Source organism: Misgurnus anguillicaudatus, chromosome 18 (assembly GCF_027580225.2).
Source record: "Misgurnus anguillicaudatus chromosome 18, ASM2758022v2, whole genome shotgun sequence".
Lineage (NCBI taxonomy): Eukaryota > Metazoa > Chordata > Actinopteri > Cypriniformes > Cobitidae > Misgurnus > Misgurnus anguillicaudatus.
Genome location: NC_073354.2, coordinates 6,354,326 through 6,368,844, shown reverse-complemented (window position 1 = coordinate 6,368,844; position 14,519 = coordinate 6,354,326). Strand labels below are relative to the sequence as shown.

The window sequence follows — 14,519 nt, the reverse complement described above, 5'->3', positions numbered from 1 at the left end:
GCCTATAGTACATAATATAGTCGTCCAAAAAGCCGATGTGAAATCTGTCGTAAGCTATACTGTTGTATCTCTTCTGCAGAACCTGTAAATGTGACAAAGTTTTATTTTCGCAGTTTCTCTGTCAAATGCTTGAGTCGAGCGCAGACTTTTATGCATTACTTTGCGCTTATGTCCGTGTGTGATGTTTATCTTTCACACACTGAATCATGCTCACATGCACAAAACTAAGAAAAAGCCGGTTAAGGCGTTTACATGCAATGCGAAATCGGGGTAATGAGCAAAAAAACTACCTGTGCTGATCAGAAACCCTTTTACACGTTTACATGACCCCACGTGTTATCAGTTTATTATGCATAATCTGCGTAATGGGGCATACACACCAAACGCGAATTGAACGGTTTGCGCGAGTAGATTTCATTCAAAGTCAATGCGAAGACGCGAATAGACGGGGTGACTGCCGCGAAAACACACGCTATTCGCCTCAAACGCACCTCCTTTGCGCAAGTTGAAAATATTCAACTCATGCAAACAATTCGCTGACACAAAGTTAAATCCCACGAGTAATCTAGAGCGAGGAACGCGATGCTTGGCGTTTGGTGTGTACGTAGCATTAGACTGCATGTAAACGCACTTATTGACAAAATTTTCATTCACGAGGGAACTAAGATTTTAATGCTCATGTTTAAATGAGCATTAAATAAAGCAATCATGTTTGTAAAGTACTATTATTTAAATGTATTGAAAATAAAAAAATAGAAGAAAAATATAATGAAGGATTCCTGAATGTTCAATAAACTGCATAAGATTATCTTGTACTGCAGAAGTTTAGATATATTATTTGTCTTACCGGACTTCAGATGTCACTGCTCTGTCGCCGAGATAAGTTGGAAGATATGTATTGGATCGGTCAGTCCTCATGGAGACCCAGCTGGCTGCTGGAGATGATGGTGTATCCTCTTCTCTTTCATCGAGACTCATTTTAAGGCAACTAGGCCTGAAAAGAGTAGATGACAGGGCTGTTGACACAAAGGCTGTATGTCAGACTCAGTACTTAAGAATGCTTTCAGTGAAAAGTCCAGTTACAAAACAGTGTATTATCTCTATGTTGGGTTTTCCCACTTTAACTCTCTGATTTCCAAAAACTACCTACAATTACATAATCAAATCACCCATAGGTGTTGTCAATGTAACATTTAGTTTGTCCCTGTGCCAAAGGAGTTTAAAACGCGTACACGGTAAAGCCCTACCCTCTTCAAAGAGCGCACGGCTTTGACTGCAGCCTGGAGATCTCCAGCTGAATGGGGGCGGGACTGCAAAGAGGACGTGGCTTCCTATTATTGACATGACACACCAATTCATGCCCAAAGCCTCAGTATGCAAAAAACAAAATGTGGGAAATACCCAGATGGTCTACTGTTGCGCCGAAATTCCAATCAGATGAACACGTTTCTATCCCCGCGCGAGGCCACAGGAGTCAACCTAGACATGCACGCTGAACTGTTTCATTCATCTACAGTACGTAACTTACTGTAACAGTAGCCTATATAGTTTCTGACGCAACTACAACATCGCACGAACTAAACACATACCGTATGTGCAGTAACAGCTTGAGTTAAATTAGCCTAAACTTGAGTTTACGGACCACCCATATACTGATAGTCTTCTGTCATATTTAGCTTTGTCCAAATAAAAAAAAAATCGAAGAAACACATGGCATCTAATTCGGTACTGTACAACAGAAAGTGCAAATCTCATTAATTTGTTGTCTGGAAAGTTTTTGTTTGTACCAATCCAGAGGATATTTTTGTAATGGTTACCGTTAGATAATTTTAACACAAATCATTTCGAAAATGCAAATTTCCGCATCTAATCTTATGCGCGTTTTACAAGTTTCAGCGATCTCCTGCTGTAAGACTGTCATTTTGAAATGAAACACTGATACACAAATACGATTTTCCAAGCGCCACATAGTTTAAGTTAACATAACCATTAGTTTAACTATGCTCGTGTCTGTATATAAAAATGTGCAGTGCACTTTTACTTACTTTCACTTCTGTTGTCTGTTCACCGATAGCCTCAGTAGATTTGAAGGTCCTTTTCACGCTATTCACCGGTTAGTCTTTTCGGCCACTCCTTGAATGAACTAGAAAACCCCTAACCATTGTTTACAACAACACAGGCACGCGCGTTATACACTTTTATTTTTTTTTAAATAACAGACAGCTGTTCACTACAAAACGAAAAGTTAGTACCTTTATAAAAAATCCCGTAAATATCATAAAGATAAAAAATGTTACAAACGCTCAATATGTTTTGTCTATTTTGTGTTACACAACTGAAAAGACAAGTTAAAACCAGCTTAGGATGGACGGTTGGCTTTAGCTGGTTAGGCAGGCTGGTTTTAGGGGTTTTGGCCAATTTTCCATATTTTCAATATCATTTTTAAATTTCAAAATATATTTTCACAAACACGCACGCACGCACGTCCATATCCTTTACAGAAACATTACACTTGAAAAACACTTAAGGGTTACATTTTTTATATTTTAAATTGAAACAACATGTTATTTGAACAATTACACCTTCTTAAGCCATCAATGTAGCAATGTTTGATTTTTATTAATTAATTACAATTCCAAGCACCATAGAAATGCTCGTCCCCACAGTCATCTACAGAAGGGAAATGCTTCATTTTGAGATCAAAAATGTGTTTTCTTCCATTTAAAATACAATAATGTGTCCATAACTATCAAATATATGATGTAAACTATATTAAAAAACAAAATGCTAAATAAATATTATACAATATATAATGAAAGTAGTGGTCCATTGGGGTTGTGTCACTGTTGTTACCGTTTAACAAAAAGCTTTTATTTTTTAAATCAAAATCACACTGATGACATCAATTGACACACACACACACACACACACACACACACACACACACACACACACACACACACACACACACACACACACACACACACACACACACACACACACACACACACACACACACACAATTAAGCTGTCATTTATGTGTACTCAAAGTCAGAGTAATCTAGTAATGGGGTCTAAGTTTAAATGTTAGAAAATTAAATCAATTTGAAGACATCTTGCCATACCAAAAGTGGACGTTTCTGTAGAATGACCCAAAAACTTTGTATATTACAAACCTGTAAACCTAACAGGTTTAAAATGTTACAATTAAATACATTTTCAACTGCAAAAATATACTTACAATTGTATATTTTATACATACTATACATTTTATACTTCAAAAATATATTTAATTAAGCTTTACTTCTACACCTGGGAGACCAACTTGACCAGGCTGGGAGGACCAGCTTAAACCAGCTACTTCAATCTTAAACCTGCTATGACCAGCCAACCAGCTAAGCCAAGCTGGTGAATCAAATGGTCTACAACCCAACCAGCTAAAAAGTGTCCAAAACCCCTTTAAAACCAGCCTGCTACACCATCTTATAAACCATGCGTACGTTCAAAACGGGGCTGGGAATGTGCGTACGCAAGTTCCCAGGCAAAGGTTGTGATCTAAAAAAACAAACTTAATGGAAGAATGGGCTTGCAGGTGGGATCTGAGGATGATTCATGTATGCACACTTGCAGATGATCTGTGATTTATAAAGGGAACATTGCTTTGTTTTATAAGTCTGAATATTTTTTGCCGTATGCCATTTTTGGCTTTTGTGCGTACATAGACCTTTTGTAAGGATCCTACGCAGTGTTTTATAAATGAGGCCCCTTGTTTTGTACTGAAGGTCCTTTTTACCATTTATTTATTGTCATTTTGACTAATAAACTTTTAACTTCATGGTTTAAAAGACACAGGCAGGCTTATTTTGATCCTCTCTTAAGGTGCAAGCGGTGATGTCTTATTTTAATCAAGTATGAAAAAGCACACAAAATCTCCAGAACAGAATACAATCACAAAATGATTTAATAAAAATCTGCACTTTACACAAGGCCTGTAATCACAATCATAAAAAACTTAACTTCACACTTCAGTCCCGTATGCCTCCCTATTTATAACATTAGGGAAGCAGATCACAAAGGAAGTGTTTCTAGTTTCATTTTTTTCTTTTAACAGTCTTAGGCTTTCTGGTTTTGCCCAGTTTTCTTTTGTTAAACATTGCCTTTTTCTTCCGGAGAGTTTTGACATCTCTTCCACGGATCCAGTCATCACGTTGAGCTTCCCATTTTAACTGTCTGACATCTAAAGCGGAATAAAAACAGGAAAATGAGCAATGATTTCATCCCACATATTCAACAGTTATGCAATTTCTTCTGTAAACAGATGACTTCTCATAGAAACTCTGTGAATGATAAACTCTTATGTGCACAAAAAGAGTTAAAATCAGCACTCACCGGCTTTATCTTTATTGGCCATTGCATTCATACCACTGTTATCAAACGCAGAGCTTGCGTTTTCATCCAGCAAACACCCAAACTGTTTAAAAGACATTTTAAACATTTACCATTAGCAAACTGGTTAAAAGAAATACTACATGTATTGTAGTCAGACACTACAATAATCCTTGAATCCATTATATCACGCACCTCCTCAGCCGATGCAAACACTCCTCGGTCCTGAGACTTTGTCTTTTTCTTCTTTGATGGTTGCGAGCCTTTAGGATGATGCAAAAACAACACAATTTTTCACATAAGCTTGCAAAGTCTGAGCATTCTTACAAACAACAACAACAAAGGCAGGCATCTTGATTTTACCATTTATACTTCATTTTCCACGTCCGGCTCAGTCTCACATGCACATGGGTCCGCAAAGTTTTCAAAGTATACTGAATCACGCATAAGTGCGAAACACGTACAAAGTACTACTACAAATAATTTTTAAAACTGTATCAGACCGTCATGGCAGCACAGATTTTCGTAATTTACAGGACATTCGCAAATTCAGGACAGATGAAGTAAAGTAGCGGATTCACCATTGGAAACAAAGTTTAGAACGAAAACATGGAGAATGAAATGCTTCTTAAGGTGGATTCACACCAGCCGCGGAAGATGCGGCAAAAACTCACTATTTGGGCATAGTTGGGCGCTTGAACATTTGAGTTTACTCGCTTCATTAGTGCGTGAAAGCCGCACGTTAAATTCTAGTCATTCAAAACATTCATGCAGAAATTCGCGTCATGGGAAGAGCTTCCACGATTCCGCTCGCTTCCTGTAATCACGTCACTACTACAGCAAGTTCCTGATTGGATGCCTAATTGCATCTTTAAATTGACTTAACATGTAAATCACTCGCGCTTGCCGCCTCTACCGCGTCTGATGTGAACCCTACATTAGCTTTCTGTTATTGTAATAAAAAAAAAATGAAAGAGAAGATCAAGAGACTTTCCTATCTCAACATTTTTCTCACGCACGCAGTGTTGCACGCGTACCATCCGCAAAGTCTAAAAAAATTGCATGCATGGGCAGTGCACAAATGTGGACAGACAAAGTATACTTCGGGGCTTAGTTTATTTTTTACTTATTTTCTATACGAAATGTCATTTTTTATTTTCTCCTTTTGATTTTGGAGGAAAATGTAATCTAGATTATTGTGCCATTCATAAATAAGCAGCTTACCAGAAGAACCGAAGAAGTCCAGCTGTGCAGACGGCTTCCTCTTTCCCTTCCCATTTTCTGACCTGACACTGGGCAAATCCTCTATTTCCTCTTGAAACTCTGAAAGAAAAAAAAATTATACCACAGCTGGAACATTTCTGTTACATAAGGTAAAAGGAAAGCAAGTTTTTGACGTACCTGCATCATCACCATCTTCACCATCCGGATCCATGAACTCTCCACCTTCCTCCTCAAGTTCATCTGCGAACTCGTCCTCCATGCTGCCCAGAGACACCTCCTCATCATCCAGATCATCATCGGAACCCACATCCGAATCAGATTCTCCATCTTTATCTTTCTTGGATTTAGGCTTCACATTGCCTGCAACAAAGACATAAAACCAAAACCACATTGTCTGTCAGCAATTTAAAACTATTTTGTGGTGATAAATTCTGGCACTTTCCACAGCAGTTATATCCGTTCACATGCCGACCATTGTGACTTTCAAAATAAAGACCTTTACACAAATCTGTCCCAAAGAGCGTTCAAATTATGTCAAATATTATGGGGGTCCTAACCCTAACCCTAACCCTTTAAAATCATGTAGTATTTAAATTTTACTAAAAACCAGGGCACCCCCCTACTTTATATTTTTGTGCTTTATAGGGGGTCCCTCAATGATTATAGGAGGTCCGGGAACACCCAAGACCCCCCTCAATTCAAACCCTGGTCCCAAACATTCACTATAATAAACATTTTATTTAGAAACAACGGCTGTTATTTTGATTCTATAGCAAGAAACAAGCATTTTCACCAGATCATTATTGGTAAAACAGACATAGTTAAAATTGACTATTATTTGTAGAGCAACATCTTACATAGTCCATCAGGTTACAGCACAAAATAAACAGCAAAATAAAATGACCTTCATTTTTTGAAAGGTTACTTCTCAATGCTAATAATAATTCTTGATAAAGGTTCTCGTTACAAAGGGCCAATATCCAATTTATTGGTAATTATATTCATATTCATTATTTTTTTCCGTTATATTATTATTTCAGCCGAGGGTTTTTGTGCATGTAGTGATGGTTTTATTAATATTATGATCTGTTTCCTTAGTAAGAACGACTGTACATTTCAAAAATCCCTTTTTGACACACTGGGGTCTTTAAAAGAAGGTGTAAAAGGTATAAAAACACCTGCTGATGTCCATAACTATACACAAGGCAAATTCAATGGAAGCTATAAAACGTACCCTGCAAAGTCCAAGTCATCATCCTTGAATTCAGTAAAATAGCTGTCACCTTCATAAGCATCTGAGGAGACAAAAGAAGGCTAAGTTTATCTGAAAATAACATAACACGAGACTTTATGATCATGGTGTAGATTTGTGTGCCTACCGAGAATTTTTTCAAACTCATCATCATCCACATCCTCCACGCTCTCATTATCTCCACTACTGTGCTTTTTAAAGCGTTTCTCTGTTTCACGCTTCTTAAAGTACCTGAAGGATACACACAATACAACGCAAAAACTCATTGCCACTTTTCTTTCTGGAATAAACACCACACTGTGTTGTCCAGAAGCTTTTACTGACCTGTAGAAGAAGATCTCATTCACGGGTATCTGACTCTCCTCTTTGGAAAGATATTCCTCACTGTTGACTATGACAATAAAACAGAAAAAAATCAGACATTTCCTGTTGTTTTGAAATACAACTGCTTACAAAACAGAAATTAATGACTGATTTAGGTTGTAAATATAGCAACAAGTCATTGAAGGCATCACAATTATTTTTCCACAATTATTGTGAAACTTAGCGACTAAGACATTTTTAGGCAAAAATAGAAAAAGTTTTAGACACGCAGTAGCATGTTTCTGGATCAATATTATTGTATAAGGCCCTGTGTCCACACAAGTGACTGAAAATGGCAGGCACTTTCTAAAAATGCCAACTGTGCACTTGCCAGTGTTTCATCATCATTTGCTTACTTCTGTTTTGGTTTATCCTTCAGTTTTGTTTATCAGACGTTGTGATGGTTGGTGTGGTATTTGTTCCACCCCTCCTTCACTGTGACTGAATGACATAAGCTGCGTTTCCATTACCCTTCAATTTCGCATAAATTCCCTTATATCACAAAAAGGTTTTACGCTTGGGTGAGGTGTTTTTTTCACATGATCATACTTTAAATATGGCACAGCATATTTGACAGATGGACATCTCTCTACGGGTCTCCCAATGCTGAACTTACCAGGTATTGACTGAATTGAGCTGAATGTCCCCCTGTGTTTACGTTGCATCTGTGTGGTGTCTGTGTTTTCTAGAATTCAAACAAATCATTCAGCAAAAATGCAACCAAAGTCACCAATTGAACTGCCTAAATTGTCTATATTACGTTTAGTTTGCTTACGTTTTCCTATAGATTCCTTCGGATTCCTAAACACGAAGCGATCCAAGAACCGGATGAGTGTAAAATCCTGCAGCGGATCGCCGTTATACTGAATAAATTCTCCCTGTGGGACAAAAAAAAGTTACGACTGGCGCTCACGTGCACAATTTCAATTGTAATGCACTACTAAGGTTATTTAAAGGAATAGTCTACTCATTTTCAATATTAAAATATGTTATTACCTTAACTAAGAATTGTTGATAGATCCCTCTATCATCTGTGTGCGTGCACGTAAGCGCTGGAGCGCGCTGCGACACTTCGATAGCATTTAGCTTAGCCCCATTCATTCAATGGTACCATTTAGAGATAAGGTTAGAAGTGACCAAACACATCAATGTTTTTCCTATTTAAGACGAGTAGTTATACGAGCAAGTTTGGTGGTACAAAATAAAACGTAGCGCTTTTCTAAGCGGATTTAAAAGAGGAACTATATTTTATGGCGTAATAGCACTTATGGGAGTACTTTGACTCGGCGCAGTAACACCCTCCCTCTCCCATTATAAGAGGGAGAAGGGGAGCGGACTTTTCAGGCGAGTCGAAGTACTCCCAAAAGTGCTATTACGCCATAAAATATAGTTCCTCTTTTAAATCCGCTTAGAAAAGCGCTACGTTTTATTTTGTACCACCAAACTTGCTCATATAACTACTCGTCTTAAATAGGAAAAACGTTGATGTGTTTGGTCACTTCTAACTTAATCTCTAAATGGTACCATTGAATGAATGGGGCTAAGCTAAATGCTATCGAAGTGTCGCAGCGCGCTCCAGCGTTTACGTGCACGCACACAGATGATAGAGGGATGTATCAACAATTCTTAGTTAAGGTAATAACATATTTTAATATTGAAAATGAGTAGACTATTCCTTTAATGTTGACTTCACGAAACAAGCCGATACCTGTAAGATAGTCTTGGCAAACAAAGCAACGGAGGGATGGTAATGATGTGAGAGCTGAAAAAGAGAAAAACAGATATCACAGTGCGATCAGAGCGACAATAAAAAACATGCGGAATCGGTATAAGACACAACACCTTCTGTAGCTCCCAGAGAACCGTATGATCAGCCCCACAATATAAAGGGTTTCTGTGGATGGGGTCATATGTTTCCTTTTTATTACCACCTAAAAAAACAAAAGTGAGTTAATAATCAGAAAAAGGCTTAAAAATTATGAAACAAAATATGAAGTTATGAAATGTGCCCACCTATCATGTTTTCATGATGCACCCATGTTGCAGCGGGCTTGATCTGGCATTGTTCCTCCTCGTGTTTTTCTTCACCCACATGCTCCTCCTCTTCATCATCACTGATCTCTTCTTTAAGGTCGTGAAACGTCTCTTCGTCTTCATCCTCTTCCACCTGGAGCAGTAACTTGAGGCTCGGCTTGGCCTTCAACAGCTCTGACACGAGGAAAAGCACACCGCACGTGAAGGCCGGGCTCTGCTCGCCGCTGACCTGCAGTAAGCGTTTCAGAAACGCCTTCACCCGTCTGAGCACTATATCGACCTTTAGAGACTTGTACATCAGGTTAAGAAACATGCCCTGTCTTGAGCTTAATGACAATCCAGGGTCCAGCAACTTCCTGTGACAAACAATTACAAACATGACTCAAGTCATTTTTGGTGATTTATTGTTTTCTGGATAAAATAATCCAACATAATGTAAAGAACATTGTGTGAATATAAATCTTGATATTTTCAATATTGACTGAGCAAGGTCAAAGATTGAAATCAAACTTCTATGCTCCGAATTTAGTCTGGATTTCACAGACAGGGTCACAAGAGACTACATGGCATGCTATAACCAATCCACTAACTAGGGCTGCAACTAACAATTATTTCCATAATCGATTAATCAGCAATTATTTTCTCGATTAATCGGCTAATCGGTCACAAGAGACTACATGGCATGCTATAACCAATCCACTAACTAGGGCTGCAACTAACAATTATTTCCATAATCGATTAATCAGCAATTATTTTCTCGATTAATCGACTAATCGGATAAAAACAAATATTTACTCAATTCGATTTTTTAGGTTATTCGTGTGTAGAAATTTACTTTTAAAAGTGCAAAAGATACACACTACTACACAGCTTTACTAATATAATCTTTTTGATATTTTAGGAATAGTTTACCCAAAAATGGAAATTCTGTCATCATTTCTCACTCTCATGTTGTTACAAACCTGTATAAATTTCTGTCTTCTAATGAACACCAAGAAAGATATTTTGAGGAATGAGCCCCATTCACTTCCATAGTATTCTTTTTTCTACTGTGGAAGTGAATGGGGTCCACGAATGGTTTAGTTACAAACTTTCCTCAAAATATCTTCCTTGGTGCTCATCTGAACAAATAAATGTATACATGTTTGTAACAACATGAGAGTGAGTTAATGATGACAGATTTTTTTTTCTTTTTTTGGGTGAACTGTCCCTTAAATAAAAAGTTTATGCAGCTTTTAAATAATAAAACATCTTTAAATGTCAAAACACGTCTTTAGGGATGTGATAAGGAAATTACGCCAAAAAACTAAATTTAATCGTCAACTTTAGTTCTAAATGAGAATTATTCATTATTAACAAAATAAATAAGCTGTATGATATGAATGTGATATACATGCGTTAATACAGTAAAAAAAAAATTCCCTCTCAGTTTGTGGTTCATTACTATTTTTATGAAAACCCTACTCCAAAATAAACAAATATAAACTCACAAAATTAAACCTTTATTAAACAGCGTTTATTTGCGCTTGTGCTTCAGTCATTGTCCTATCACGGTTGCCAGATCTGCGTAACAAAACCAGCTTAATATCCATTCAAAAATTAGCCCAAAAGCATCCCAATGACTATTCAAAGCCCAAGTACCAACAACTAATAAATCAAATTCTTCCATCTCTAACCCGCAGAAAAACATCAACCTGCTGAAGCAGTTTAAAAGTAGCCCAATTCAAAACTCCACAAGGCAGAGGACCTGGCAACCCTGCGGTTTGGGCAAAGCTGCCTTGCTTTTAAACAAGAAGCACCGCCTGATAAACATGCAACTTGCATTGTATGAGGAAAACGTGCCTGAATTTAATTGTAAGCGCAAAGTTGACGCTGTATGTAGCAGACGCGTATCTCCGCTGTCAGGCGGTGTTGCGGGAGCATGTGATATCACAGAACAAATTAATTGATAATAAAATTTGTTGACAATGAATTTCATTATCTTTTTTTACCGATTAGTTGTTGCAGCATTACCACCAACTAAAACTTCCTGTAGAGAGCTACATAGTAGCGATCTGAAACGGTCTGCTGGGAGTCCATGACCTGAAAGATCAGCATAAGTGCTTGGACAGCCGTGTGGAACTTGACAATGTGGACCACTTTAAACAGCATGTCCAGCTGCTCGGACACTTTGTCGTCTCCGATCTTCGCGTACGGATAGGCTCTGTTCACTCCCGTCAGAAGAGCGCTGAGCATTTTGGACTCCACTTCGTCCTTCGTGACGCACGTTTGGAAAAATGTAAAGTAGATGGTGATGAGTTTGGCGGCCAGGTCTTCTTCCTCGTGGCTCAGGATCACTTGGTTTAGGAAGCACGCGGCGTAGTACTGAGCTTTGGGGTTTATGTTAGACCTGAACATGAGACGTTCCACCTCGCAGCAGACCACCACTTTCATGTTGGGATGTTTGTGAAGCAACATCTCCAGCAGGTACGTGGCTTTGGAGGCGATCTTGTACTCGGGATCTCCCAATTTGTTGACGACCTGTACGAGAAGCGCCTTCTCCTGTTCCTGTCGGTTGCAGAGGAGCTCAAAAGCGGTGGTGAGCGCTCGCATTTTAGTGGCCTGGACGGTATCGTGGCTCAGGCGGTCCAGGGCGACCACAAACTCGGCTATTTGGAGTTTCAGCTGGTGTTCGAAGTACCAGAGGATGAGCCTGCGGTCTCGTGCGTCCTTGTTGCCGCTGGCTTTTTCCTCCAGCTTATCGAAAGCGTGCTGGGAGAAGGTACGAAGCTTGCGGTTTTCCGGAAGCAAGTCCGAAAGCAGAAGTTCCTTCAGAGTGTCCAGAGCCATCAGGCCCTGCCTGCGACTTCCGGTCTTTTTCACCAGGGACACAACATTCTCGATGTGCTCAAGAGAGTGAACCGGAGCATCCTGGATTAGCACGGTCAAAGCCGCCATCCTATCAGCAAGCGTTCCTGTGGACACCACACTCTTCATCCAGGTGGAGTTGGCACCTTTCTGGAAATTCTTCTTGCTTTTGTACAAGCCCGTTTCGGCCTCATATAGTTTCTGAGCTAACGCTTTATACTGAGCGACCAGAGATTCGTTTTGAACTTCAGACGTGCCCTCGGAGGTGTACTCGATGTCAAACCACTTCCCCCCGGGTTTGATGAGTAAAGTTTGTCGTGGATGAAACTCAAATAAATTGACGTTTTTCTGCTTGGCCTTTTTTCCAGCGCCAAGGTCTGCGGACGTGACAGGTGTTTTTGTGCCTTGTGTTAACTGCTTTGCAGCAGGCTTTGCATCCTCTTTCGTTTTGGCAGTTTTTGCCTTTTTCTTTTCCTTTTTGGTCAGCTCTGAAGTGGTTTCATTTTGTCCATCCTCACCTTGAATGATTTGTTGCTCTGCATAATTGCGAATGCCCAGCTTTTTGATGAAATCTTCCAGCTCCCCCTCCTCTAGGTCATCGATTGCGCTCTTCTTTCCACCATTAATAAGCTCGGCGGTATCGGCGATGCCAGCCAACATGATATAATCTCCCTGTGACAACATAAAAACATGATTCAACAAACAAAAACAATTTACTCAGACCAAATAAAGTGATCACTTTTTATTTGGGTTGAATAGCAAAAGTATGACATGCAAAAAAGCTTTTACTAAATCACTTAAAGATTACTCAAGTTTAATAAACAACCAAGCATATGGACAATAAAGAACAATTGCATAATGTTAAAGGGATAGTTCACCTAAAAATAAAAATCCTATTATGATTTCATTTTGTTACAAACCTCTATAAATTTCTTTGTTCTAATGAACAAAAAGGACGATATTTTGAGGAATGTTTGCAACCGAATTGATCATAAGCCCCATTCACTTCCATAGCATTATTTTTCCTACTATGCAGGTATGTGACAAAAATTTTAAACATGGATAAATGCTAAAACTAGTTCTTCAGATAGAAAGAGCTTGAAAACCATGTCTATGGGTTCAAGAATAACAAAATATGGGTCATTTGAAACTCGAAAATCATCACCTTATTTTGTCCGATTGTTTTCCATTTTGCGGGTGGTAAAACAACCCTTGCCCGTCGTTCAAATTAATTTACATTTCGTTCACTTGTAGTTTAGCCATTAAACTAAATCTAAGTTACAATTTTTTGTTTTTACTCGCTTGAGGTAATCCGAAGTTTCGTCACGCACCTATACTATGGAAGTGAATGGGGCTCCTGATCGGTTTGGTTACAAACATTCCCCAAAATATTGTCCATTGTGTTCATCAGAACAAAGAAATGCATACGGGTTTGTAACAATATTAGAGTGAGAAAATGATGAGAGAGTTTTCATTTATGGGTGAAATACCCCTTTAACTAATTATTTTAAAACATTTAATTAACAAAAATATGCACAACATATTCTTTTTGATCTGTAGCTATGCTGGTTTTACAACAACTGACTTAATGTAGTAAAAATGATCAAATAAGTCAGAAATCCTCCCTGCTTTGTGTGTTTACGCACTTTTACAGTATGACAACTGAATGACACGTGCGTATCACAGAAGCGAGCTCCCTTAGTGCCGCCCAAGCGTAACACATCATCAAGTTTAAACTCTTCGTCATCATCACTTTTGTCATTCTTCGTGTGATCTCGCTCATCATCATCGCCTATGCAATCTTCATCATCTTCAGCTCCGTCAGTTTCTGTGTAGCTGCTCTTTTGCTTCTCCATGATGCCGCGCGGCATGTTTCCTCTCGTGCTCACGGCGCCACGTGAACGCACAGGACCTTTAAATAAACTCTAACACGCAGGACCTGATAGCAGCTAGACAACGGAACACAACGCAGAAGTATCGGGTGTTAAAATGACTATTTAACAAACGCAACGTTCATGATAACATGATAATTTGGACGACACTTCGTAAACCTATGTCGTCCAGTTTCTCTTTCTTCTTCTTTGGTGTTTTACGACAGCTGGTGGCGTGCATACTTACTGTTGCACTACTGCCATCTGCTGGTTTGTGACCATGACTGCGCATCAAAGTTTGATTGAACCATTCGTTTCAATATGATTTCAATCTAACTAACCTGTCTTTCAATGGAAACCCGTTATTTAAGAGCAGTGAACAACATTAAGTTAATTTTAAACATTCGTTTTTATTAGCCTTTAATGTATAAGGTACACCAAATATGCAGAAAAATAAAACCAAAATAGCTGTCAGAGATAAGTAAAAAAATAAAATAAAATAAAAGGGCCTTAGCTATAATTTTCTCTCTAACGCAGTTAGA

The 14,519-nt window shown here is 38.6% G+C and overlaps 2 protein-coding genes across 5 annotated transcripts in view; both read right to left on the bottom strand.

The window, feature by feature from the left end:
- Positions 1–2,184, bottom strand: part of LOC129429907 (protein NLRC3) — a 47,170-nt gene extending 44,986 nt beyond the window's left edge. The window contains exons 1-2 of one of the 4 annotated variants that reach the window (XM_055186891.2): positions 2,046–2,184; positions 848–1,016 (exon numbers count right to left, since the gene is read on the bottom strand). In XM_055186891.2, coding sequence (XP_055042866.2) covers positions 848–978 — 131 coding nt within the window. In that variant the 5' untranslated portion in view covers positions 979–1,016; positions 2,046–2,184. Of the gene's footprint in view, positions 1–847; positions 1,017–1,247; positions 1,449–2,045 lie in introns of those variants that run through there. The other 3 variants (XM_073855680.1, XM_073855679.1, XM_073855678.1) reach the window with 3 other exon arrangements.
- Positions 2,185–3,943: 1,759 nt separating this feature from the next.
- cebpz (CCAAT enhancer binding protein zeta) lies at positions 3,944–14,209 on the bottom strand. The gene is made up of 15 exons (XM_073855686.1): positions 13,801–14,209; positions 11,293–12,778; positions 9,239–9,619; positions 9,068–9,156; positions 8,934–8,987; positions 8,001–8,103; positions 7,842–7,910; positions 7,187–7,253; positions 6,990–7,093; positions 6,852–6,905; positions 5,788–5,976; positions 5,611–5,709; positions 4,582–4,649; positions 4,390–4,471; positions 3,944–4,237 (listed from the first exon to the last, which is right to left on the bottom strand). Exons 1-15 carry the CDS (start codon positions 13,975–13,977, stop codon positions 4,092–4,094), a joined length of 3,168 nt encoding a protein of 1,055 aa, XP_073711787.1. The 5' UTR covers positions 13,978–14,209; the 3' UTR covers positions 3,944–4,091.
- Positions 14,210–14,519: the final 310 nt, after the last annotated feature.

What these genes read in the sequence shown, in the direction of transcription:
- cebpz (XM_073855686.1), bottom strand. Translation starts at nt 13,977, where the DNA reads ATGCCGCGCGGCATCATGGAGAAGCAAAAGAGCAGCTACACAGAAACT. An exon ending in GCATCATGAAAACATGATAG is followed by an intron (nt 9,157 to 9,238) that starts GTGGGCACATTT and finishes TTGTTTTTTTAG; the next exon opens with GTGGTAATAAAAAGGAAACA. An exon ending in GGCCAATAAAGATAAAGCCG is followed by an intron (nt 4,238 to 4,389) that starts GTGAGTGCTGAT and finishes ATTCCGCTTTAG; the next exon opens with ATGTCAGACAGTTAAAATGG.